The 27,147-nt window shown below is 40.3% G+C and overlaps 1 protein-coding gene across 5 annotated transcripts in view; it reads right to left on the bottom strand.

Moving 5' to 3' along the window:
- Positions 1-7,573: 7,573 nt before the first annotated feature.
- Positions 7,574-27,147, bottom strand: part of XRCC4 (X-ray repair cross complementing 4) — a 139,555-nt gene continuing 119,981 nt past the window's right edge. For all 5 annotated transcript variants that reach the window (XM_033086486.2, XM_033086484.2, XM_033086483.2 and 2 more), the window contains one exon: positions 7,574-8,145. In XM_033086486.2, coding sequence (XP_032942377.1) covers positions 8,049-8,145 — 97 coding nt within the window. In that variant the 3' untranslated portion in view covers positions 7,574-8,048. The remainder of the gene's footprint in view (positions 8,146-27,147) is intronic.

Raw genomic sequence — 27,147 nt, 5'->3', positions numbered from 1 at the left:
ACTCCTCTGCCCCTCTGTCTCCAAATTTCTTTGCTGCATAAAAGCTCTCCCAGTGCTTTTGTAAATTTGAGGTGAAGCACTGCACTGCCCTCCAGCCATGACAAACTCCCTGGTCATCACCCAACCACCCTGATCTGGAATTTTGTGCCACAATGGAAAGCAATCTGTTACAAAAGGGCTGCAGCAGAAATCTAGCCAGGCAAATAAAGGGAGAACACTCCTGTCAGTAGAATTTATAGAGACATTTTGGAGGGCCTCGCAGGGATTTCGTTTTGTGAGAGTTTTCTATTCAAATTGTAATTTCAGGGCTGGGTTGGAGGAGCTGATTTGGCTGCCCAGCCCCGGTGAGGGTGGCACAGCCACAGGAATGGGGGAACAAAGGGCAGCCCTGCGAGGTGTGAACATCAACTGGAGACCACAGAAATCACTAAAAAACAGTAAAAAAATGGCCAGAATGTGCCCACCTCCACCTCTGCTGATTTTTAAAAATTTCCCTCCAAATCACTTATGTACTGTGGAGAAGGGAAAGGATATGAAGAACCTGTTGTGGAGTGGAACCTACATTTATTTTTTGTGAAATCAGAGATTGCATCTTTCTTTCTTTTTCTCCTTCTTTCTTTCTTTCTCTTTCTTTCTTTCTTTCTTTCTTTCTTTCTTTTTTCTTTTTCTTTTTCTTTCTTTTTTTTCTTTTTCTTTTCTTTTCTTTTTTCTTTTTCTTTTTCTTTCTTTCTTTTTTCTTTTCTTTTCTTTCTTCTTTCTTTTTATTTTTCTTTCTTTCTTTCTTTTTCTTTTCTTCTTTCTTTCTTTTTCTTTTCTTCTTTCTTTTTCTTCTCTCTCTTTCTTTCTTTCTTTCTTCTTTCTTTCTCTTTCTTTCTTTCTTTTTCTTTCTTTCTTTCTTGTTCTCTTTCTTTCTTCCTTCCTTCCTTCCTTCCTTTCTTTTTCTATTTCTTTCTCTATTTTTCTCTATTTTTCCTCTTTCTTTCTCTATTTGTATTTCTATTTCTCTCTTTTTCTCCCTTCCTGGAATCCTTCCTTTTTTTCTGGCTTCTGCATCTTCCTGTGCTGTTTCAAGTCTCTCAATTAAAGTCAAATTTCTCAATTTAGGGTCTTGAACTGGAGTGATAAAATCAGACAGGCTCATTGTTCTGAGACCTTCACACTGTTTTTTGTGCACCAAATTCTGGTTTGGGCTCTAATTTGGGGTTTGACTGGAGAGGTTTTCCTCTGCCAGCCTGGAGGTTTCATGGTAAAGATTTTGCTGCTGAGGAGGAACACAGGTCCATAACACCTCTGGTTAGGTTTAACTGAGCAAACACACCTCCTGAAAGATGAAAAAACCTGACCTGAAGGCAGCTGAACCATCCAGTGAACCTGGTGACAGCAGAAGGAAAAGCCCTTGCAGCAGCTGCACTTGGAAAAAAATCACTGAAAAAAACTGAAACCAAAATCAAGGTTTAAGAAGGAGAAAAAAAAAAAAGAAATTACAATACAACAGCTCATTCTGGGCTCACAGCAGCTTTTTATGGAGCAGCTGCAATAAATCACCATCCAGTTTGGCTCACTTAAGTCAAAGTGGAAGACTCAGCATTCCTGGGAGCCCTGTCCCATCCTCCCAAGCCTTGCAGCAGCAGGAACAAGGCAGGCTGCAAGGGCCAAGTGCTAGGCAGAAATTATTTCACTTCCCCCATGCCTCTGCAGCAAAAAAAAATACCTCTCTCCCTAAATCAGCTCTGACTAATTTATTGCAGGGGTTTGGGGTAAAATGCCTCAATTGCTCTTTTGTTCCTGGGAACTCTCTTGTTTTTTTACATATTTATTAGTGGGGGCTGTAGACAGCTGATTTCATTTCCCATCTCCCTGGGTTTTGGGGTGGGAAGGATGGAGCCATGAGGCTGAACAGGGAGCAGGACACAGGGTTTTGTCTCCTCCAGCACCAGCAGCTGCTCAGGACCTGGCTCCTCTTTCCCCACAGAATTACAGTAATTTCACCATTATAAGCTGCATCATTTTGAATAAAATTTTGGTCCGAACCCAAAGTGCAGCTTATAATCAGGTGCAGCTTATATATGGACAAAGAATGAAAGTTGCTGTTTTAGTTTGGAGGACAGGTGTCTGCTGAGAAAGGCAGGAGCTTCTCTTTGAAATGGAGAATGTAAACCCCTCCCTCCAAATTATTATAATTTTGAAATCAAGGGGCTCTCAGGCACAGATATGGGAATTAGGAATAACAGTTCTTTACTAGGGAAATTAAAATAGAAATACAGCACTACAAAGAAACAAACCCCAAACCCTGACACAGTCAGAGCACAACCTGACACCCAGGGAGGGTAAAATCGTCTCCATAATTTTCTCCCCTCCCCACTAAGGGAAATTATCCATGTGGTCACATGTGGAAATTCTGAGATCATTGTCAATACCAGCCTTCCTAATTTGAGCACAGTATTGCACATTTTGATACATTTTTAATGACTATTCAGTGTAAGAACTCCTCATTTCTTCGCTGCATAAAAGCTCTCCCAGTGTCTTTACAAACTGGAAGTGAGCAAACTTTAGTCCTGTAAAAATATTAAAAATTTTATTGCCTTTCTCTGAGTGAGCCTGGAGGACAGACTTTTCTCCAGCCTTTTCTGCCTAAACTCTGGATTTTGGTTAAATTGGGTTTTAACATCATTTTCCAACCACCTTGGAAGCCAAAGAGGACCTGGGAACATCTCAGAAAAATAAAGATGTGAGGATGAGAGGCAGGTGATTAAACTGATTAAACCCAGGGCTCAGCCCTGGTCTCTCCACCAGCAGGAATCACAACCATGCCCTAGAAATGAGATGCAGGACTTCAGAACCATAATTAATAAAGCAGGAAAAGGACAAAGAGGTTTAATGTGTTTGTTTCCCACCCAGAAGAGTAATCCAGCAGGAGCCACTGGTTTGAGTCCCAAAAAAGCTGAGGCTCACAAGAAATTTTAACAGAGATGATCTTCACAGTCCCTTTCCAAAATCCCCAGTGACTCTGTGATGCTGCAGGAATGATGGAAAATTTTTCCTTGGTTAAATATTTCTGTAGAAAGAAAATAGAGCTATTAAAAAAAAAAAAACCAAACAAAACCAAACAAAAAAAACCCAAACCAAAACTGAGCTTTGTTTCCTTTCCAAAAAGGAATTTTAAAGTATAATGGTCATCCTTTTAACCCAGGGCTTGCATAAACATCACCTAGGATTATATTGGAATTCAGGAAAAAACAAAGAGAAAAGATAAGAGAGAAGAGAGATAGAAAAAAGAAAAGAAAAAAAAAAAAGAAAAAAGGAAAAAGGAGAAAGGAAAAAGAAAAAAGAAAAAAGAGAGATAAAAGAAAACAAGGGAAAAAAAAGAAAAAAAAGAAAAGAAAAAAGAAAAAGAAAAAGAAAAAAAGAAAAAGAAAAAAGAAAAAGAAAAAGAAAAAAGAAAAAAAGAAAAAAGAAAAGAAAAAGAAAAAAAAAAAAAAGAAAAAAGAAAAAAAAAATGAGATGGTGGATGACAGATCACCAGAAGGAAATTTAGGAGAAAGATTTTATGAGAAGGCAGATCTTGTGAAGGGAATTAGAATAAAATGAGAGCATGGAAATATTTATTAGGGAAGTGGTACCAGCCCTTGCTGGGAGGGTTGGTGGTTGATCCTCTCTCAGATCCTGGCATTTTTCTCCACTAGGATGGCTCAGAAGAAATCCAGATTATCACCTTCAGTCTCTGAGCAGCCTGGACACACTTTTATTGGCTTGTTTTCCTTCCATCTTGACTTCAACATGTCCATATTTCCTTTTTTCACAGAAAAATAGGGAATAAACCCCCAAAAAATCAGCTTTGCCTTATCATTTATCAGCACCTGAATCCCCACGTGCAGAGACTTTTCCTGATGGATCAAACTGCAGGAGCTGTCAGAGCCAGCCACACACCACCCCAAATATTTCCAGAGCATCACATTTATGCACAAAGGGAGGGGAATCTGCTGCACACACACACGAGTGTCTGCTGTTGGGAATAACAGTGAGAAGGTGGTTAAAATAGTGGTACAGAGTGTCAAAACATTATCTCAAAATCAAACTAACACTGTCATGCCAAGGCAACACTTTATGCAGAACTCCCTCAAGAATTGATGGGGTTTTTTTTTGATTTTTTTTTTTTTGGTCCAGAACTTTATTTTTCCTCTCTTTAAAATAAATATTTTTGAGCTGTGCTTTTCAAAATTCGCTGGACGAACTCAAGACATCAAAACCAAATTGTTTTGGAGGACAACATACATCCTGTTCAAGCAGTTACAATATATAAAACTCCAGATGAGTCCAAACCTTGAATTAAATATTGTTTTTTCATTCTGTATAACAACTACACATTTTATCTTCCCCCAGAAATAGAGTTTGATCTGTCATTCTAGCTTTGGGTAAGTTTCTTAAGTAATTTAAGTTAAAAACTAATTTCTAGGCATTTTTCTCTATTTTCTCTCCTGTTATTTTGAGTTGGGGATGAGTTTAAAGATAAAGTAGAAATCCTCACTTTTTTCACAGACAAATGCAGCTCCTGAAGAAGTTTCATTGATTCCCTGCAGTTTTTGCAGGACCCACAGGGATCTGAACTGATTTTGAGACTGGTGGGTTGTTCCCCTTTGAGGCCACCTGGAAAATGGAAAGTTATCAGAAATAAAACCAGTGGTTTCTCAAATAAATCTTGAGAAAGGAGGATTTCACCAGCAGCTCCCAGATGGCTGAGGACACTGACACAAAGTCAGGAGGATTCCAGGGGAAGAAAAAAGGAAAGGAAAGGAAAGGAAAGTTCAGGAAAGGAAAGTTCAGGAAAGGAAAGGAAAGTTCAGGAAAGTTCAGGAAAGGAAAGGAAAGTTCAGGAAAGTTCAGGAAAGTTCAGGAAAGTTCAGGAAAGGAAAGTTCAGGAAAGGAAAGTTCAGGAAAGGAAAGTTCAGGAAAGGAAAGTTCAGGAAAGGAAAGGAAAGGAAAGTTCAGGAAAGGAAAGTTCAGGAAAGGAAAGTTCAGGAAAGGAAAGTTCAGGAAAGGAAAGTTCAGGAAAGGAAAGTTCAGGAAAGGAAAGGAAAGTTCAGGAAAGGAAAGGAAAGTTCAGGAAAGTTCAGGAAAGTTCAGGAAAGTTCAGGAAAGTTCAGGAAAGTTCAGGAAAGTTCAGGAAAGTTCAGGAAAGTTCAGGAAAGGAAAGGAAAGGAAAGGAAAGGAAGGAAGGAAAGGAAAGGAAAGGAAAGGAAAGGAAAGGAAGGAAGGAAAAGAGGAACGGAAAGGAAAGGAAAGGACAGGAAACGCAACTTCAGGAAAGGAAAGTTCAGGAAAGTTCACGAAACGAAAGGAAAGGAAAGGAAAGGAAACGAAAGGAAAGGCAAGTTCAGGAAAGGAAAGTTCAGGAAAGTTCAGGAAAGGAAAGTTTCAGGAAAGGAAAGTTCAGGAAAGGAAAGGAAAGGAAAGTTCAGGAAAGGAAAGGAAAGGAAAGTTCAGGAAAGTTCAGGAAAGTTCAGGAAAGTTCAGGAAAGTTCAGGAAAGGAAAGTTCAGGAAAGGAAAGTTCAGGAAAGGAAAGTTCAGGAAAGGAAAGTTCAGGAAAGGAAAGTTCAGGAAAGGAAAGGAAAGTTCAGGAAAGGAAAGGAAAGTTCAGGAAAGTTCAGGAAAGTTCAGGAAAGTTCAGGAAAGGAAAGTTCAGGAAAGGAAAGGAAAGGAAAGGAAAGGAAAGGAAAGGAAAGGAAAGGAAAGGAAAGGAAAGGAAAGGAAAGGAAAGGAAAGTTCAGGAAAGTTCAGGAAAGGAAAGTTCAGGAAAGGAAAGTTCAGGAAAGGAAAGGAAAGGAAAGTTCAGGAAAGGAAAGTTCAGGAAAGTTCAGGAAAGTTCAGGAAAGTTCAGGAAAGGAAAGTTCAGGAAAGGAAAGTTCAGGAAAGGAAAGTTCAGGAAAGGAAAGTTCAGGAAAGTTCAGGAAAGTTCAGGAAAGTTCAGGAAAGTTCAGGAAAGTTCAGGAAAGTTCAGGAAAGTTCAGGAAAGGAAAGGAAAGGAAGGAAAGGAAAGGAAAGGAAAGGAAAGGAAAGGAAAGGAAAGGAAAGGCAAGTGCAGGAAAGGCAAGTGCAGGAAAGGCAAGTGCAGGAAAGGAAAGGAAAGGAAAGGAAAGGCAAGTGCAGGAAAGGCAAGTGCAGGAAAGGCAAGTGCAGGAAAGGAAAGGCAAGTGCAGGAAAGGAAAGGCAAGGCAAGGCAAGGCAAGGCAAGGCAAGGCAAGGCAAGGCAAGGCAAGGCAAGGCAAGGAAAGGAAAGGAAAGGAAAGGAAAGGAAAGGAAGGAAAGGAAAGGAAAGGAAAAGAAAAAAGGAAACAAAAACAACAAACCCCCCCAAACGAAACAAAACAAAACAAAAAAACAAAACAAAAAAAAAAAAAGCAAAACACAACCAAAAAACCCCAAAAAACCACACAAAGAAAAAAAAATAAATTAAGAAAAACCCCCAAAACAGCAAAAACCAAAAACCCAAAACGCCCCACAAAATCCCCCCAAAAATCCAAAAACAAAAAACTCCAAAACCAAAAATTCCAAAAAACCAAAAAACCCAAAACCACACAAACAAAGAACCCCCACAAATAAAAGCCACAAAAAATCCCAAACAAACCCCCCAAAAATATATGAACAATATAAAATATTTTCATATAATTTTCATTAATATTTTATTATTAAATACAATTTTAAAAATATAAAAAATATGAAATAATAACCACTCTGATGGATTTCATTACACATACCAATAGCATCTACATCTCCTATTTGCACAACAACATTTTTTCTATCAGAAACCCAACAGCTCCTGGAAGTGGGGATGTGTGGGATGCTCACCTCCATTTTCTACTGCGCCCAGCTCTGGCTCTCCAGGTGACTCATGAACATTTTCACTCCAAAACTGAAACCTTGTCCAAGGTTTTGCTGAAAGCATTGTCAGATCAGCACTGGGAGATTTTAAATCTTGAATGGATGGGTGCATGATTGGCTCTTTGTGGCCCTGTCACTTCCAGCCTTCTTAGCCAGCAAAATATTTTGGCCATTCTTATTTTTGCTGCGTGATTTATAACCTGTCCCAGCCCTTTGTGGATTTAAATTTAAATTTAAATTGAATTTAAAACGCTGTGACCGTGTTTGCTGAGAGGGGGATGTTGAAATGTAATATTCCCAGATCCCCATGATCTTGCAGGAATCCTGCAAATTCTGACAGGGATGCTGTTAATGGAACACAGGATGGAATTCTGGAAGCAGAATCCTGTGAGGGGAATATTCAAAATATCAAGTATTCAAAATATCAAGGATTTCACCCAAGAGCTTTGCAACCCATGGAGCACAGAAGATTTCAAAACTTCAGTGGGATTCCTCCTGGATCCTTCTGTCTTCAGCAGGGATGGATTCAGGCTCCAGAAACTGCAAAGCAGAAACCTGAGGTGTTCAGCTCTTCATTTTGGAAGGTAAATGCATGGTAACTTTGTCTTTTGGGTGAAGCCTCAATTCCAAATGAATGCATCAGTCTGGGGCAAGACAATGTCTAACAAACAAAGACAAATTTGATTTCTTTTTGAAATGCATTTTATTTCTTTAATTTTTTTTTTTTTAGAAAACGCTGAAGTATCAAAAATCACAATTTTGAACGCTGTGGGTTTCTACAGAAGGTTAAAATAGAGTCAATATCAACAGGAGCAGCACTTCCAACAGCAAGAATACCTATAAAGAAGAGTGGCACACAGTAAAAGGACATTCCCAAAGTCACACTACACCTCAGATAAATCTGATTTACCCAGAGTGAGCTGGGAAATGTTGAGGATGCTGGGAAAGGGATGATGCAAAACCCACCCCACAGTGCTCTCCCTCCCCAAAAAGTTTTACACAGATTAAAACCCAACCTTTAGACCCCACAGATGAGGGGTGGCACAACCAGGATCTGTGAGAACGGGAGAACGCAGCCTGGGAGGGTTCACAGCAAAGATTTTGGTTTTTTTTCTGTTCAAAAACACCTTTCAGTTTATACCTCATCCCCTCTTGCCCAGCCCAGACGTGGCTACATGTCCTCAAAGAGATCCTCTGGCTCGCAGGAGTTTTCCAGGGTTTCCAGATCCCAATCCGGGCAGCGCTGCCCCTGTGAGCCCAGGCCAGCTCTGGAAACAAAAAAAATACAAGTCACTCAGGTTTGGAAATAAATATCAGTAATCCCAGCATATTTTGTTGGTTTTTTGATTTTTTTTTCAGGTTACATCTAGGAGGAATGTGGTTTCTGTGAGACCCAATCGCTCTCCAGGGTGGCAAAATCAGCAGAGGAAATTCAGTTTATAAAATGTCACTGCTTCAGCTGATCTTCTGGAAGATTTTAAACACCCTGAATGGTAATTTCACCCATAATTTCCACATGGACAGCTAGGAAGAGCAGCAAAAATCATGGCAAGAGACCATGTTCCCTATTTCTGCTTTCTCTCCAAGACATGATTCCAGTACAGCTCTGCCCTTGGGAAGGGGATGTATCCAGTGTTTCCAGAAAAAAAAAAATAAAAGTGGCATTTGCAACAGCTTCTGATCCCTGTAGGAATTATTTTATATAGGCTGAATGCACACACATACACAAAAAAAAAAAAACCAAAAAAACCAACCCAAAGTCAACCAAATAAACAAAATCCCCAAACACAAATTAAAAAAAACCCACTCAAAAACCCCTCAAAAAAACCCCAAATCCTGCAGATAAACCTTTTTTTCTGTGAGTTTAGAGAGATTTTCAATCACAGGGTTGTGACAAGGCATTCCAGTGACCAGCATCAGGCACTGGAATTATTATCTTATTTTCACTGCCTGGAAAACGAGGAGTGATGTGTCCCAACCTTGGCTCAGGACCTGGCTGCAGGGAATGGGAATGGAATGGGAATCAGGGATCAGACCTGGTGTGCTCTTCTGCAGGATTTGGGGCTGGCTGCAGCCTCACAAGGCTCATTGCAGATTTATTACACTGGCGAAAAATCCATTATTTACCCAGGATGGGAAGAACTGGACAGAAGTGGTGAGAGCTGCACCCTCCAGTGCTGCCCTGTGAGGGCTCAGTGAAATCTTAATTTTCAGAATTAGGAATTTTCAGAATTTCAAGCATCTGCCTTCAACTGCTCTGTGTAGTGAAGTCAATACTGTTGTAAAATTCAGCAGTTTTCAGACCCAGATTTTTAATAACTCCTGCCTAGGAATCTCGAGGAGCAGAATCCCTAAAAATGGCAATTTCAGAAGGGAATGGGCTCACCAGGCACTGCATGAGTTTCATTCCATCCCCCTTGGCAATCAGCAAAAATCCCAGTAAATGCTGACTCTTGGATGCTGCCACTTCCCAGGAATTCAGAATTTCCTCACCACTCTGCCCCTCCAGCTCTGCAAACCCCTCTAAATTCACATGTTGCTGTATTCTCATTGTGATAATTGCTTTCTCTGAAAGTCTAACGAGCTTTCTCTTCCCAGAAGCTCTTCTTCAGGCCTGAATAATTTGTGCCAAGCACCTTTTATATTTCTTTTGGCATGCAGTGACACCTAATCAGATATTTTCCTATATTTTAGGTATTTTCTATATTATATTATATCATACAGCATATTGTATATTTATATATATTGATATTTATATTTACATTTTTCCTATATTTTCTATATTTTCTATATTTATATTGTATGCATATTGTATACTGTATATTGATATTTATATCTATTTCTACTTATATTTATATTGATATTTTTTCCTATATTTTCTATATTTTCTATAATTTCTATATTTATACTGTATGTATATTGTGTATTGATATTTATATCTATTTCTATATATTAATATTTATATTTTAATATATTTATATTCATATTTATAATTATATTTATATTTATATTTCTACTTCTATTTCTACTTCTATTTCTATTTCTATTTATAATTATATTTATATTATTTCCTAAATTTTCTATAATTCCTATATTTATACTGTATGATATATATATATTGTATATTGATATTTATATCTATTATTATATTATATTAATATTATATTTTAATTTATTTATATTTATTTTATATTTATATTTATTTTTATTTTTATATTCATATTTATATTTATATTTCTACTTATATTTATATTTATATTTATAATTATATTTATTATTTCCTAGATTTTCTATATTTTCTAAAATTTCTATATTTATACTGTATGTATATTGTATATTGCATACTGATATTTATATCTATTTCTCTATATTAATATTATATTTAAATATATTTATATTTATATTTATAACATATTTAATTGTTCCTATATTTTCTATATTTTTCCTGTATTTTCCTAATCAGACATTTCCAAAAGTCACTGGGATTAGCTGTGAAGCAGACCTGCAGGAACTGGACCCTTCACCACTGACCTCAGAGCATCCCACACTGCCCTGGTGGCTGGAAATTAACTTATTTAAAATAAAATTTTTAAATTTATTTAAAATTTGGGGGCACCAAGCCCCAGCAGAGGGATTTCAGCTCCAATCACTGAAGGTGAGCTGTTCTTTTTACCTCTGTGGGTCCATCTCCAGTGAGAACAACAATATGTGAATCACACACTGATCATCTAAATTAATTCTGAAAGGTCTCATTAGCAAATAAATTAGGCTGTGGAGGCCTTTGGGCACCATAGGATATTTCAGGTATGGGTTTGTTGTTTTTTTTATTATTTTCTGGAGCATATGCTCATCTATTATTCAGGCATAAAATAATTAAAAGACCTGAGACCCCACATTTTTTTGCTGTGAGGTTTCAGCTGCTCCAGAGTTTTCTGATTTGGACAGGGAAGCCTGGCAGGCTTAAGCAACATCAACAACCATTCCATCCTCACTGGCTAAAACAACACTTTTCAACACCATCCACGAGATCACATCTTTAAGCCAAGCCACTGTTGAGTTTTCACATTGCACAGTCAGACTATTAAGCTTCTGTGTCCTTGTAACAACATGGTTTTCCTCATTTAATCTCCAAAAGCTGCAGCACTCCCAACAAACCCATCAGGCTCCTCACACAAAGCTCATCAGCAACTCAAAATTTTTGGTTTGGAGGCTTGGTGATTCCCACTCTGCTCACTGAGAAATTATTTTGGATTATTCATCCTGATGCAGAACTGAGTTAATTTTCTTTAAATTGCAGAGAGTTGCACGCCCCCTCCCTTGCCAAGAAGCCTGTGAGTAAAGGCATTCTCCCTGAAAGTTTATTCTTCTTGCTGGATCTCTTTTTGAAGTCTTGCCTTTTGGTAAACTTAAACTCCATTAACACATCTGGAGAACTGCTGACTACAAGAGATCATTTCGTATTTCCTGACATTTAGTTCATAAATTAAGACAGAAGACCAGACCCACAGCTGGTGTGAATCACCGCAGCACTAATAATGTCAGTGGAGCTCTGCTGACTTACACCAGCTGAGATCCTGGCCCCAGACCTGGAAGAAAATGCTTCCATGACTTGGTATTTCTCCCCCAGAGCCACTCAGAGTTGCACCAAAAAAAAAATTTCTGGAAAGATGAAGTGTCCTTGCACTGTGCAAGACAGCACACCATGGTTGTTGCTCTGCCCAAATTTTTGTCCTTGAGCTCTAATGGGATTTGGAAAGAGCAAAAAACCCTCACAAACCAACATGGATGGAAAGGTTTCCTAAGAAAATTGAGTAATCCAGGACTGTGCCTTTGAACCACTGGATTATTTCCCTCATTTTTCAGTAATTAAAATAATTGCCTCCCAACCATGAGCTGGCATTTTACCAAGAAGGGGGATCTCAGCTCTCACCATCTGAATTTCTCAGTGTGTTCATCCTTCCCCAGCTTGGTTTAATGGTTCCCTGCTCCATTTGGGGATGAATCTTCATGAAGGCTTAATAACATGACTAGACAACAACAAAAAAAACCAAAAAAAAAATCTAATACACACTTTCTTCAGCATCATAAAAACAGGAGTCAGCAGCAGCTCATAGACAGAGAATTTACACAGGAACCTCAAATTTTTGGGCCCCTCAAACCCTCACTAAAGCTACAGCTGAAACCTTAAAAAACCAATGCTCTGAGTGCTGGGAGAAATCCTGACTGCCCCTGATTACTGGGAAAAAAGAAGAGATTCAACCATAAAAATTAAAAATAAATGTTGTCCTGGAGGAAGGGGGAAAATCCTCTCCCATGAAGTGATGCACTGTGCAGACAGAGCTCTTTAAATGGAATATTAAAAATGGGGGGCAGGCTAAATGGGAGCTGAATATGATTAAAAATATGATGGTATTCCCCTTTGAGATATGCTAGATTGACTGTAATATAAGGTAAATTATAGAGGCATTTTTCTTTTTAATTCAATGTAGAATGGAAAAAAGAAAATAAAATGTTCTACATTTTGGCAGGAGTAAGAATATTTAGCTTCCAGATATAGTTTTTGCTGGCATTTATTCCTAGAAATTATATGAAGCAGGCCCATATATTTCTAAATAATCCTGCAAAATGTAAATCTCATCAAGTCTTGAAGAACTTGCTGGGTACATTCAACTCCATAATTTGAAATTAGAGTGGAGGGACTTTTCCCAGAGTAGTGAAGAAACTGAGATTTCTTTTGTGCTGATACCAAATTTCTGTATTGAGAGGATGCTCACATTTATCTCTTTCAATATCTGATATAATTTCCAATAACTGGTCTCAGATCAGTTCTCAATTCACCCACTGCATTTATTTAGTCCTACAAAACAGAAACTTTTTTTAGGGAATTTACATCCTTTGAGTTGCAAATTCCAATTAACTTCAGCTGGCATTGTTGCAGGTCCTTATGTCAAGAGAACATTCTGGTTTAGAAACATAAATTCAGATTTTTAGATCTTTCCATCTGATCAAACACGCTTACAAAGATCTACTTTAAAGTGTAATAATAGATGTCACTTGCAAGGAAAAAAAAAAAAGCCCAACCATGTTTGTTTTAGACAAGTGGCACACATTTCTGTGGCTCATTTCCACTTAAACTCCTTCCTGCCTAAATAAACTAGACCACATGCACTTCGAGGAACACACCAGCACCACTGGGGGAAGAACACAAACCTCTCAATCACAGCTACAAAACTACAGAGTTAAAGGGAAAAAATCGGTTTGTTTGGGAATTTTGTCAAGGCCTTTCATAAATCCAGTGCGTGCAAATGCTGGAGACATTTCTCGTAGTCATTAGGCATTATTTATCACATATACATTTATACAACAGCAGAACTGGCTGAACTGTGAGATAATCCTGCTCCAGGCTGTCAGATCCTGGGGCTGCTGGGTCTCCCTAACCCTCAGGGTGACTGCAGAGACCTGAGAAAATAAAAAAATAAAACCCCCTGGTTGGGTTTCTTGTGCAGGGATGTGTCCTGGTGTTCCTCTGCCTGCATCCCTGAAGGGGTCGAGGTGGAATGTGGAGGGGTTTTGGGGTTTTCCACCCAAAATCTGTCTGCACACGGCAGCTGCAACTGAAAGCCATGCTGAAACAAATAATAAAGAGCATTTAACTGGATTAAAAACAGTTTAAAGTTAAGCCTGAGCTTGCAGAGGCTCCTGAGCCATGGGCTGAAGAACAAACACCCCCACTCCACAAATTAACATTTAAACTATTCTGAAAATAAAATTAACATTTAAACTATTCTGAAAATAAAAATGGACTAGTCCAGCACCTGCATGATGACAATTTCCCTCTCAACACCAGACTGGGGTGCTCTGATTTGGGAGAATCCATGGACTCAACAATCTTCCAGAAGCTCCTGCCACTGGATTTAGCAGGTTCTGTCCCTGCTGAGCAGTTTGTGCACAAAAACCTGAGCACCATCATTAGTGCCCAGATCACCTGCTATGCACAGATCAGGTTTTGGATCGTTCCCTTTAACCAGCTTGGGGCAGAAAACCACTTTAGATCAGCAGAGCACGTGGATGCATCACTCATGTAGGTGTTTTCTACAAGATGCACTCAGAAATGCAGAGCAGTATAATTCTTAATAATTCTGGAGCAGGATTCAATTTACAAGCTGAGGTAGAGCAGATGAAGTATAGAAAGCTTTTTTTTTCCCCTCTCTAATGGGTTTCTATTGAATATAAAATTGTTTTTAGAACTCAGAACTGTTAATTCCCATTCAACCTCCCCCTGTGCTCCTCCTGACCCCTCCCCAGCCACAGAATTCATTCATACTTTTCTGAAATGAGATCAAAGCTTTGATAATTAAGATCAAACAATCACCTACAGTGACACCTGTGAGAGCTGAAACCTGTTCAAACACACAGGAGGGGGAAAAAAAAACCAAAAAAAACCCAAAAAACCACCAAAACCAAAAAGAAGTGGGACACTGACCAAGCACACAATTCATTTTTTTGCTGGGTAAAATGCTGCAGAAGAATCTGGAGAATGGGATTTGTAAGAAAGGTTGCACCATCTCCAAATAAACAACAAAACCACTGCTAAATAAAAAATTGGGACTGGCCCTGAGTGGGTTTTTTTGGTGAAATTATTATAAAATGAGGGGGTTTATTTTGATGAGTTCCTTTTATTCCTGTGAGTGGTCATAATCACAGAAAACAATGACACAGAAACAGCTGGGATGCCAACCCATCCCCCAAAAAAAGTGGAAAGGGAGAGGAACCCAAAATTTGGCCACCAATCTCTGCACCAGTGAGACACAACTAAAAAAGGGGGGGGATTTCAAACAGAAATTTCTGATTTCCACCTTTGCACAAAACAAGGGACAGCTTGCACCTCATGCCCCCTCTCCCAGATATTTCTTCTCAGGCTCCAAGCTTTCAGAGACACTGAATGAGGAAATTAAAGAGATTTTGGGTGGTGCTGAGTGGAATCAGCACCTTCCTGTGAGAAGGAAAGGGGCTAAAAAAAAGAATAAAAATGAAGGCATCACCCAGCAGTGTTTTCAACTCCCTGCCCAGCTTGAGTTGCTTTTGGTGTTTTCAGCAACTTTCAGTGAATTTCCTATTCAGAGTGTGTCCCTGTGTCCTTTCAAGGCCATGGGAACTCCACATTTCCTATACAGGGACAGAAAACACACAGCAGCAAGCACAGAAATGTGACAAAATTGATTAGATACCAGTGTACAGTGATTTTCTTCACACAGCTGTCTCAACTCCAGCCCAACCCAGATTTTTACCTTCAGCTAAAACACGTCCAGAAAATTTTGCTCTGGCTCAAAGCAGCATGCAAACCACAAACATTGTACAGTTTTAATCCACAAGAGAGCCTTGAAGACAGTCCCAGTGCTGCAGCACCACTGAAAATTTAGAGTTTGCCTTTTTGCTGAGTTTCAGCTCGGTGCTGCAAAGGAATTTTTCATCTCACATTAAAAGCTTTAAGAGAAAAGGGAGGTGGGCAATTGGGACTGTGTGAGGAGAAGGCAGGTGTCAATCAGAGGAGAATAATCATGGCTCAAATACGAATCAGGTGGGTAAAACAACCCAGAAATAGCTGTGAAAATGGAGCTTGAGGCACTGGCAGAGGTCCACTCAGTGGAATCCCACATGGTTTTATCCACCCTGTGGGAAAAGGGGGAGAGTGATGCATATTTTTGAAGTGCACCTCCTCAAATGTCTCAATTGTATTTTTTCCAGAGGAAAATTAATTAGAATCAATAGCAGGTTCATGGCCCAGAAGCACAGGGAAGACACTGTCTGCTGTTAATTAAGATTGTGACAGACTGAGCATTCTGATTCCTGATTCTGTCTGAAATCTTTGCACAGGAGAGAGAGGAAAGGAAGGTGAAAGAGCAGATCACAGCCTGGGAAAAAAAAAAAAAAATCTGTTCAGAATGGGCAGTTGAGATAGTACAGAGTAATGCACAAATTTTGAAAGACCTAGTTGTTCAAAGAGCTTTAAAAATTTATTTTAAAGCACTATTATAATAGAAATGGCTGCTTGAAAAGTTTCCCAATAAATCTGGCAGACCAAAGACATTCCTGGTGCCATTAGTGGGGGGAAAAATTCAGAATTCAGTCTGAGGCACAGGTCTCCAGTTTTAGCTTAACTTCTTGCTAACAACCAACATCACTTTTGAAGTAATTTACCAGATGGGTTTCCAACCCATTTTACATTTTAATCCTCAGTATTGCTAATTCTAATAAAAAAACTCAGGCAAGAGGAGCAGAAGCTCGTTCTAAACCTGGTGGGAACCAACAGGAATTATTACAGCAAGGGTTAGTGCTGTCAAATGGTTGAATTACAAGCTTAACATAATTATTTGGAGCCTACACCTTCCTTGTCCTAGAAAGAGAAGAAAAGTTTTGTTTTTTTTCTGATGGGAATGCAAGGGCACAGAACCATCTAACTGCAGAACAGAACAACACTCTATAAACCACAGTGAAATTATAAATGTGAGGATTAAGTTTGATATTGCTGGTGAAAAAATACAGCAAGGTGGGGTGAGGGAAATTTCAGTGGAGTTTGTGATTTCTGAACCTACAGAACAGGATGCTGTTCAAACCTAAAATACTCCAAGAGTTTCATGACCAGACAGGTGTATTTACTGATTGTTGTCAACAGCAAGAGCTCAACAGGCAGGAGAAAGAGCTGGGAGACAAGACATAAATAAAAAAATGCTCTTATTTGATGACTGAAGCTGTGCAAAACCAGAGCAGCGAGCAATGCTCCTGCTCCCAGGCAGAATTTATGCAGTGAGGCGTTTCTCCTCCTGCCAGCATCCTAGACCTGATCCCAGCCTTACAAAAAATCAGCAGATTCAGATGGTTTGGAAGTGGACTGGGGGCTTATCAAAACCACACAGTTCTCCCCAGGGCATTAAAAGCAGAAAATAATGAAAGGAAATACCTCTTGTAAGATTTCTCTATTGCTGCTTTCAAGAAGGAGAGGGGATAAAACCACCTGCCCCCCTTTTGCACAGAGGGATGAAAAATGGGATAGCATAAACATCCAGGACAATCCTTTTGAAGTCTGGATCAAAAAAAAAAATTTAAAAAAAAGGAATGCAGCCTCAGGGGCAGGGGAAGTTACTGCTTTAATCACATTGAGTCATTCATCTTGAGCACTTCTGCGTGTCTATTACGTGTCAGCAACTGCAAATTGGGCAGCAGGAGTGTGATAAAACCAGACATTCCTAGAAAACTTTCCTAGCAGATGCTGCTTAATTCAAAGAGTGGGTTTGTTTTCCCTCCCAACAGCTGCCTGAAAAGACAAAAAAACTCCAGTGGAACCGTCTCTGGTGAGCAGCGCAGATCAATACGGGGCGAGCAGCTAGAATTAAATCAATAAAGGGAATAATGAGCCTGAAGACACCTTCTCCTCAAAGCAAAAAGCCCAGATGGTTCAGATTCCCTCACAGACACTGCCCTGCCTCACCAGGGCTGACACAGCTCGAAGCTGGTGGGCTGGTGGAAATGCTTTAATGATGATTAAACACCTGCAGAACAAGGAAAAAGGGAAGTGTGGTAAAGATGGGCGAGGAAGAGGAAGGCATGGGACTCCTGAGGACCAGGCAGAGCAGTGAAAATTTGGACAAAAATCCCATTTGTGGAGAGGGGAGGGTGGCAGGGTGAAGGTGGCACTGGGCAGGGGTGAGCAGGGTGTCACACCACTCCTCAGAGAATTGCTCCTGGCACACCTGTGGCCACCTGCCTGTCCCAAAACAGTGCCCAAAAAAACAATTATTGCCCCCAGCCTCGCTGCCTGGCACATCTTGGTGGAAAAACCCAAGGGCTGCACTGACAGCAGCAGGGTCCAAACCCAGTCTGGGTCCAAACTGGGACAAGCTGGAGCCCTGCCAGGTGCAGCACAGGCGGATTTTGGTGGCAGGAGTGGATTTTTGAAAAGGTTAGGCACACCACACTGCAGCAGAACCCCCAGGGGATGATGTATTGCTGCCCTTTCCCAAAGTGAACTCCCTTAATGGAGAAAGGAGCTCCAGAGGCACTGAAGGCTTTGCTGATGTGCTCACAAGTTGATTCTTTGTGCAGCAGGAAATGAGGACAATCTTCTGGGGCTGGAGGGAAGAAAAAATTTTAAAAAATTGAAGGTGGAAATAACAATTTGCTGTGGGTTGGACACCCAAAGTCACCCCAGTCCTCACTAAGGAGGGTAGGGACAGCACAGGAGATGCTGCTGCTTCTTCCCCAGGGGTTGGACTCCTCACATTCCTTCTCTGCTCCACTGTGGGTCCCTTTATCCATGGCTCAGTCCTTCAGGAACTTGGTAAGGTTGTTTTTAATTCAAAAAGCACAAGCAAGTGAAGCCTGCTGTGTTAATTGCTGTTCTGCAACCCTGCCATCCAAGGGGAAATTAAGCAGCCTTGACAACAGATTTGGAAACTGATTTTTTTTTTTTATTTTTCTCCCCCATCTTGAATTCAGTTTGCTTGGCTACCCTTGCAAGCTCTGGGTGCTCAGCACATCCTGGAGTATCCCAGCTCCACGAAAAATCCAAGGAAAAAAAATCAAAGACACGCATTAAATATACATCCTCGCTAATTCTAAGAAACATTGGGAAACCAGGGCTTAGGGCACACAAACCAATGACCTAATTACACTCATCCACACACAGCATTTTCCTACTCCCCACAGATAAAACGCTCTGCAGCCCCTTCCTGAAATTTGTTGTGCAATGTTCCTGCCACCAGTGCAGCTCTGCTCTGCTCGTAGATGTGACTGTTTCAGGGACTGAACCACAGAGTCATCCCTAGAAGTTAAATCACAGAGTTTTGGGAAGAAAAAAAAGCTTACAAAGTGGAATGTCATGCCTTACACCCAGTATGAATGAATATTGCAACACACCCCATCTGAAATGCAGATTATGTGCTCACCTTTGCACCTGAGCTTTCCTCCCCACCACAGAAAAACCCTTTAAATTTCCCTTTTAAATCACACCAGATATGCAGCTGGGTTTTGGGATTTGTCTAACACACGATGGAAAAATTTAGTTTATATATTTACCAGGCAAAACACACAGGTATTAAGCACCAATTTAGATTTGTTTTTGTCAGTAAAGGGTACAGAAGAGTTTGGGACAGGACAGTGTTTATTTCCAGCTTTTCCAGTTTCTGTCCCACAGCTGAACTCCTGTTTCTGGGTGAATACACTAAAAACAGTCTAGGGGTAAATATTAAACCACTAACAGCAAGGTGAAAAAAAAAGAGCATTTTCTCAGACAATCCTTCTCTTAAAGATAATTTGTTTCTGCACATTGATCACTTGGGCTTCAATTTCTGTGCTGACAGAAACTCACTGAAATTTTCTCTTACAACCAAATGATCAGACATGCCTTCCTCTCTAATCTTGGGTGTCAAAGGGGTGTTTAATGAATATTAATTCAGGCAATTCCTCTGATCTGGACAGCCATGGCTTCAGGTTTAATGGACATTTCCAACAGGTCTACAGTTACCTCAACAAAAGACATGGAAAAATAACTTCACATATATGTTTATCATAGCAATTCATCCTTAGATGCTATTTTCCAACTCAAACAGTTAATTTTAGAACAGAGAGGAGTGTATCTTGCTTTCTGTCAAGATAAACACTTGTGACATGCAGCGCACAGAAAATAATCCAAAATGACAGAATTGATTTTGGAAAACGACACTCACTAACACAGCTAATGATGAGTAATTCCAGGCTGGGATTTACCAGATTTGATCTGAACCATAAGCTATTTCTTTGTCTGCAGCTCTGTGGAATAATACTTTAATGAGGCTGTGGCAGATTTTCCCCACAAAAAAAAAAAAACCCAAAAAAAACCCCAAAACAACAACAACAAAAAAACAAAAACAAAACAAACAAAAAAACCCAAAAAAACAAAAAAAAACCAAAAAAAAACCCAACCAAAAAAACCCAAAATCAAACAAGCCTTATTCTAAAGATTTAACTATTTCCTCAGAACAGCCAACAGTGTCATTGCAATGATGGCATGGTAATCAATGCTTATTTTTAATTGAGGGGATTATCACTGAAATAAAGACAGGCTGCACTTGTAGCTTGGTTTGGATAGTTAATTTTCCATAAAGGCATGGTGGTGGTTTCCCTTCTTATGGCTTGATTCTTGTTTTTAACATGGATTAATTCCTGCCCTGCACTGTCCTCTCCTTTGATGCTGCTTCCCACATTTGTGCACCAACAGCTGAGCCAGGATTACAAACTCCAGACTCTGCCAAGAGTGTGAGAGCCCAGCATGAAGAAGCAGTTCAGGGATCCAAGTTCCTGTTGCCTAATCAGTCCTTTCACCCTGGCCAGGAGGCAGTCGTGATTCTGTTGGTTTTTTGCAAAAAAACCACAAAAAAACCCCCAAAAAACACCCCAAAAACCAACAAAAAACGCCCCCAACCCCATGAATTATATGGCAGCACAATGAACTGTCAATTACTGACCCAATTTGCAATGCTGGGAATCAAATCCCAAAGAATCTAAGTGATCAAAGAGGAGTCGTAGGTTGCAAATTTTATTGCTGTATTTTTACTGGAACATGGTTTGCTCCTCCTAAAATCTTCCACATTAACACAATACATAGTCTGGAGCTGTTTAAACAAAGCCTCATTCCACAATTCCACATTTCAGGGAAATTAGCCAAGTAATAAGACAAAGCATTTTCTTTAGGGTATTACCAAAAAAAAAAAAATAGGAAAAGTTGAGAAAATTTAACTCCTGTCCCTAAAGCCTTAAACTCCAGAAATCAACCATAGAACATATATTTTCCTAGATAATGAAGAGTGTTTGTAATGGATTGTACAATTAAGTGAATGAAAGCTGCTACAGGATCTGTTAGGGATTGTCAAACCACTGCAAAGAATTCACTGTTGCATCAAACCCACCATTAAATTTCTTGTGCATTTAGCCACAGGCATCAGAGAAGAAACAACATTTTGCACAGAAAGAGTCCCCCCTCACTCAGAGGATAATGACTTAATTTAACTTCAAGGGTGAAACGTGAGGGTAATAAATCAGCCAAGGGGATGCATGTGGCACAATGCAAACAGCACTTGGTTCCCATTGTTGTTTTCCACCCCACATCCCTGTTGGGGCATTGTTACAGGCACTGGAAGCAGAAAAGGCACAAACTCGTGCCCTGTGTTGGCAGGAGGGATGCTGAAATGGATGGATTTGTGGAATTCTGCTGCTGCCACCAGCCACAGCTTTCACAGAAAGGAAAGAATCTTTGGGTGCTTTTCCAGAGATGTTAAATCTTCCCAACACCAAACCAGCAGCATCCACTGGTGATTCTGACAATTCCAGCATCTTACCAAGCCTTGTTCCTGCCCTGTTGCTGGGGGGGAGGAATGGAAAAATACCTGTTCTGAGGAAAGGAAAACAGAATATGAATCAGCAGCAACCCAGTTGGGTTTTTTCCCTCTTGGTTTCTTTGCTTTGTTGAGTGTTTTCTAGTTTTGTTTTCTTGCTTTGTTTGTTTTTTTGGGTTTTTTTCTGTTCTTTTCTGTCATGGAAAGACAAAATCTTTTCCTCTTTTTCTTCTCTTCTAGTACTTTGTTATTCTTGTGTGCTGCCAGTGGAGTCCCTCACAGTAACAGGTCTCAAACTTTTGAGACTTTTATTGCAGTACTCACTTCAAGTCAAGACTTTTTCCAGTAATTCTGCAAAACAGGATCTTGTGCATTGAATAAAAGAGAGGAAAAAAAACCTACTTTGGACAGAATTTCATTCTGCTAGTCCTGACTTGACTATCACAATCCTACTGAGAGAAACACTCCTGTTAGCAGGAACCTGTAGGTTCAAAGAGATAAAGGCAGTGGGTGTAACACCATAGAGAGCTGAAAATCCCAAATTTTTGGGATTGGAAGGGAGCTCTGGAGATGCTCTGGTCCATCCCCTTGGAGCAGTGGCACAGGAACGTGTCCAGCTGGGCTGAAAATCTGACCCCACAGCTGGTGACAGCCCCAAAAATCTCAGTAATTAATTAAACAGAATGCCCACACTCAAAGAAATAACCAGCCTTCTTCACAAAATACACTTGGCTGTGTTATGTTAAAACTGAAAAAGTCACTGGGGAACACTGCAGGGCTCCTGCTCCACAGCCCAAAGGTGAGTTTTTCCATCAGAGCAGGTCCCTGCAGCTGAAAATGCTCCTGAGTGTGGCTGGGGACATCACCCAGCAAAGCAAGGACCCCCCTAAAGAAATCCCAACCTCCACCATGTTCAGCTCAGCTCAGAACATTCCAGCCTGGCTGCAAGAGGCACAGGGAAAATGAGGTGATGCCAGTGGAAAACATGCCTTTCATCCATATAAATAACTCCTGAGAGAGCAAGGTGCTCGACAAGGAGTCGGGATGCCCTGACAACTGAGAGCAATTTTCCAGAATTCAGGGCTTGCACATCTATCTGCACACAGATCTGGGGCTGCACTGGCATTCTGCCATGCAGAAAATAATTAATTTCTCTATTTTCTCTGGTTTTCCAGAGTACAGAATTGGATGAGGGGGTCTTTATTTGCCCCACAAAGGACTGTGAAGAGAAACAAGCTCAGGCTGATCTATTTCTTCCCCATTATTAGCATTTCTGCAGCACACTGTTAAACCCAGCCAGAGATGCTGCTTCTTTTTTTTTTCCTCTGGAAACACTACTTTGCAAGCCAGTAAATATAACTGACAATTCCCTAATACACTGCCCAAAAGCCCTTTCTCATTTCAAGCCATCTTCCCTAATCCCATTTCTCATATTACATTCTCTGCTCCGCGCCGACACTCTTCGAGCCTTATCAAATGTTCCCTTTGTTGTCCTGCAGCCAGCCTGTGTGTGTTTAACCCAAACCCATCCCTCACAATTCCAAACACCTTCCCTGTTCTTCCCTCCATCCCTCCAGCTGTCAATACCCCCCTGCTAATGAGAGCTCAGCATCCCCAGCGACAGCAGACCTCTGCTTATTAGACTAAAATTGGATTGGTCCTTACTGCTGTCAAATTCATGCCTAATTTGCTGTCAGTTACCACTTTTTAAGTCCCTTTTAGCATTGCTGCTTTCCAAGGCTCCCCTAACCCTCAGGAATGCGTGGCTCAGATTATTTTTCCCTTGATAGGCCGGCGCTAATTAATGTTTCTAAAATGCTTTTAAAGTGGGGAATCCCTGTATAAATATTAAGCATCCTTATCTGTGATGGGGAAACGTGCCCCATTACTGTTGTCACATAAACTTCACATCAACACAGCCCCTGGTCACGGGCACTTGATTTCCAACAAAGCCCTGCTGGCTGGGTACAATAATGGGAAATATTTATGTATTTATGTGTGGGCTGTGCAGTGTGGCACACACAGAACACGGCCAGAGCCACTCTGCTGTTTATGTATTGAATGTAAACAGAAACTCAGAGCAGTTTGCAGCTCCTGCCTGTGTGTTTTACACCGATTTTTCGCTGTGTAAACACTGTCTCGCTGAGTTATTGCCTGGTGCAGGGGATTGTTCAATACTGAATTAAATGAAGTTTGGTGAGTTCTGGCACCTTGGGTATTAATCACTATTAATCACTCAGGAAAAACAAAACCAACAAAAAAGGCTTTGTGCTTCCACTGCCTAGCATTTCCTCTGACTTTTGTCGTTTCCAATGATCTGTTTCCACAGAAAAAAACCATTTCTGTGCACTTTAACACCTTGAAACCAGGGCAGATGATGGTGTGTGCATCCTCCACTGTCCCTGGGGTCTCACAGCCCGTGGCTGGTGAGTTTGTGACACAGAGCACAATTCCCAGGGGACGATGAGCAGGGGGCACACAAAGCAAAGGAACCAACCCAGATAATTTGTTAAAGCAGCCATTAAATAGGTTTTTTCTTCCAAAAGGCTGCATTCTTGGATCTGGGCCAATAAATCACTTACCATAGGACTCTGAGGAATAATGCAGAGATTTGGAGGTTAAATCTGTGTTTACATATTTGTTTTTCGTTGTGATCAGCACAATCAGCACCTACCAGGATTCATCTACCACTTAAACCAATTTTTTTTTTAAATGTACCAATCTTTGACTCAGGAAATCCTGTGATAAATTTTCAACAAGCCCCCAAGCAGTGGAGATGGCACATCTTCATTTCCACCTGTATTATTTTCCAACAAGCCTGTGAGACATTTCACCACATTCCCTCTTTATATGAATTAGATTCCCTCTACAAACTTCAGACCAAAGCAGAAAATTAATCTTCTAAAGACCATAAAGAAAGCCATTCCACCCTGATGCTTTTGCATGGCAGGTTGCATCTGCTGAATTCTCTGTGGTGATGCTGAACTGGTGTTTCCATTCTTCATTTGGAGGAGGACACACCTGTGCCAGGCTTCCCAAACCCAAAAAAAACCCATCAGGTTTTTTGTCTGGGCAGCACAGCACACAGCCATGCTACCACAAGACCAGGGGGAAAAAAAAATTAAAAAAAAAAATAAAAAAAATCAGTGTTTGCCTCCCTTATAAAACAGAGAACAGAGCCCTTAACCTCGTATAAAATGTCTAGACTCTGGATAAACAGTCACCAGTGCTGGTGCTGCTGCTGGTTACTGAGTTACCACGGGGACAGAGCTGTACTCTGATGCCAGGCAGGCTCAGGGACCAGGAGCAGCTCTGGGATAATCTCTGGGATAATCTTTGCCCTGTGTGGTTGCCCCCAGGATGCAGCCACAAGCCCCACGCCAGTGATGCTCAGCCCAGGTTGTTTTTCCACTGGGGCTTTTCTCACCTCTGAGAGGCAGCTGGAGCACAGGGAGGATTTGCAGAACCTCTGTCACCACTGCTGTCCCACCTGTGGTTTTTAACACCAGTCAGCAGCAGGACACAAAAGGCAATAATTCACAGAACAACGCCAGGAATTCAGGACAGTCTCCACAGAAACTTGGGTGAATCCACAAAATGTAAAGGGAAAGGGTGCATTTCACTAGATGCAGGCAATGCACTTTGTTTAGTTCCACTCTACTGCCTTGATTGCACAAATTGGATTTGCTTCATTTTCTACAATGTTCATGGTTGACTATTACCCTCCACGTGTTTGCTGCAGGTTTTGTTTCCTGGTAGATAAACTAATACAGTGCTGCTTTGGAAAAAAAAAGAAATATTTCCTGTATTCACATGATTACCCAAACAAAAAAACACACAAGCAAATTCTATTTGTGTTACTTTTCCTAGTAAAAGGCAACCAGAAAAAAAGCAAGGTTGGTGTGCAAGGGATTTTTGCCCAAGACACGTTGGAGGTGATTCCAGCAAAAAACATGGAAAGCTCACACCCATTTTAGAAAATGCCACATAAAACAAATATACCTATCAGCCCTGATTATCTTCCCAGGTGCTTCAGTACTGGAGGAAATATTTATTAAAAAAAATTTAAAAAATTAAAAATCCAGCTTCAACATATAAGAACAGCACCTGTTGCTGTTTCCACAAGCAGCAGGTTTGAAACTGGGACAGCCTTAAAGGAATTTTCCAAGATTTCATCCAGGAATGCCTCTTCTCTGGCTGGAAACCATCTGGGCTCCTTGCTGAGAAATCTTTAATCAAATTGTCTGTGACAGAGAGAAATATTAAGAAGAAAACTAAGGGGAAAAAAAAGAAATCAGGTTCATTTCCACCAGGGAGCTAAGCAGTAGCCTGAATTGGGATTTAAAGCCAGACAAACTGGACAAATGCACTATTTCAACCTCATATTCCAAGTTACAGAGGCACAAACAGATAAATGTGTCAGTAAAATCAGCTAGCTTCTACTGCACAGTAAGCTCTTGTGAATAACCAACTTCTCCCCAACACATTTTTTTTAAAAGAATAATTTGTTCCTAGTCAAAAAGCCTGTGTGCCAAGTTTCAGCACAGAATAAAATCTTTACAGTGCAGTTATAAATTTTTTTTTTTGAAAAGTGGGTTGTGTGTACTCACATACACTTAACCATTACAAGGGCAGCAGGTGTCACTATAACAAATGATGTAAAGTTTAATTTAAACATCAGAGAACACACTGAAATACTTTGGAAATTGCCACAGGTCACTTAACATTTTATAAGGGAAAAAAAAAAAAAAAGAAAAAAAAAAAAAAAAAAAAAAAAAAAGAAAAACCCTACCTCCTCTCCCTAACATTTAATTTTCCCCCCCCTACACAGCAAAGTAAAGAAAACACAGACACAGATTCTTTGTAATTAGCAGGACTGTGGTTTTACAGCCAAACCTGGGCCAAGAAGTGAAAAGTTAACAAACCATTAGACAGCATACATTGCTGTGTATGAGAACTGTGGCAATCTGCAGAATAGCTCAGGATACACGAGCATGAGGTCAACTGTTTTCAGTAGATAATTGTGAAGTGCAAGCATCCTTGCCTCACAGACAAGGCATGCAACAACACACAGGGATGCCTGGTACTCCCAAAACAATTATATTTGCCCACCACCTTACCTAAACAAATACAGGAAGCACTAATCACAGATATGATTTAAATATTAAGGAAAGAATAAGGAAAAAAAATTTTTTTTTTTTTAATTTGCTCCCCTCTCTCCATTTTTCTGAGAATCAGCAGTTCCCATAGCAACTGCACTGTTTACAACACAACAGCCTCTTCCTCTTCTTGCCCAGGCTCCCTGATGTTATAAAGCACTTTAACACCTACTCAGCTTTAAATCTGGGGGACCCCTACAGCAGTGCATGTGTTCTGCTCAACTTGGGGGCAAAAAGGGAAGAGAACACAGAGGGAAAAGTAAAAAAATGCAATATTTGTTCAGCCCTCCTTTCCCAGATTTTTATCTTGAAGTTGTTTGATTTTTCAGCATTACCTGAAGGTTTCCACACAGGAATCCTGCTCCTCCTGAGCCAGGCTCTGCTCAGGGCTGCACCCAGCTCCTACAAATAATGATTTTATTCTACATCTCATCACCACCCAGGCCAGGTTGGGCAGGGCTTGGAGGAGCCTGGAATAGTGGAAAGGATCCCTGCCCATGGCAGGTGGAATGGGATGAGCTTCAAGGTCCTTTCCAACCCAAAAATCAGTGAGGAATGTCACTACCTGTCCACAACAACAATAAAAAAAGCCTTAAAATCAGCAATATTAACCCACACATAACTTAATATGCCAAACACACACACAAAAAAAATTGTCTGTGAAAAGGTGTAAGCAGAAAATCTAGTTTTCTTTTAAGGAAAACATGGTCTGTGGGGAGAAGGGGTGTGGGAATGGAAGGGGAGA

The sequence above is a fragment of the Catharus ustulatus genome, assembly GCF_009819885.2.
Source record: "Catharus ustulatus isolate bCatUst1 chromosome Z unlocalized genomic scaffold, bCatUst1.pri.v2 scaffold_26_arrow_ctg1, whole genome shotgun sequence".
Taxonomy (NCBI): Eukaryota; Metazoa; Chordata; class Aves; order Passeriformes; family Turdidae; genus Catharus; species Catharus ustulatus.
Note: the sequence above shows the minus strand (reverse complement) of the source record. Positions and strands in the feature narration are given on the sequence as shown.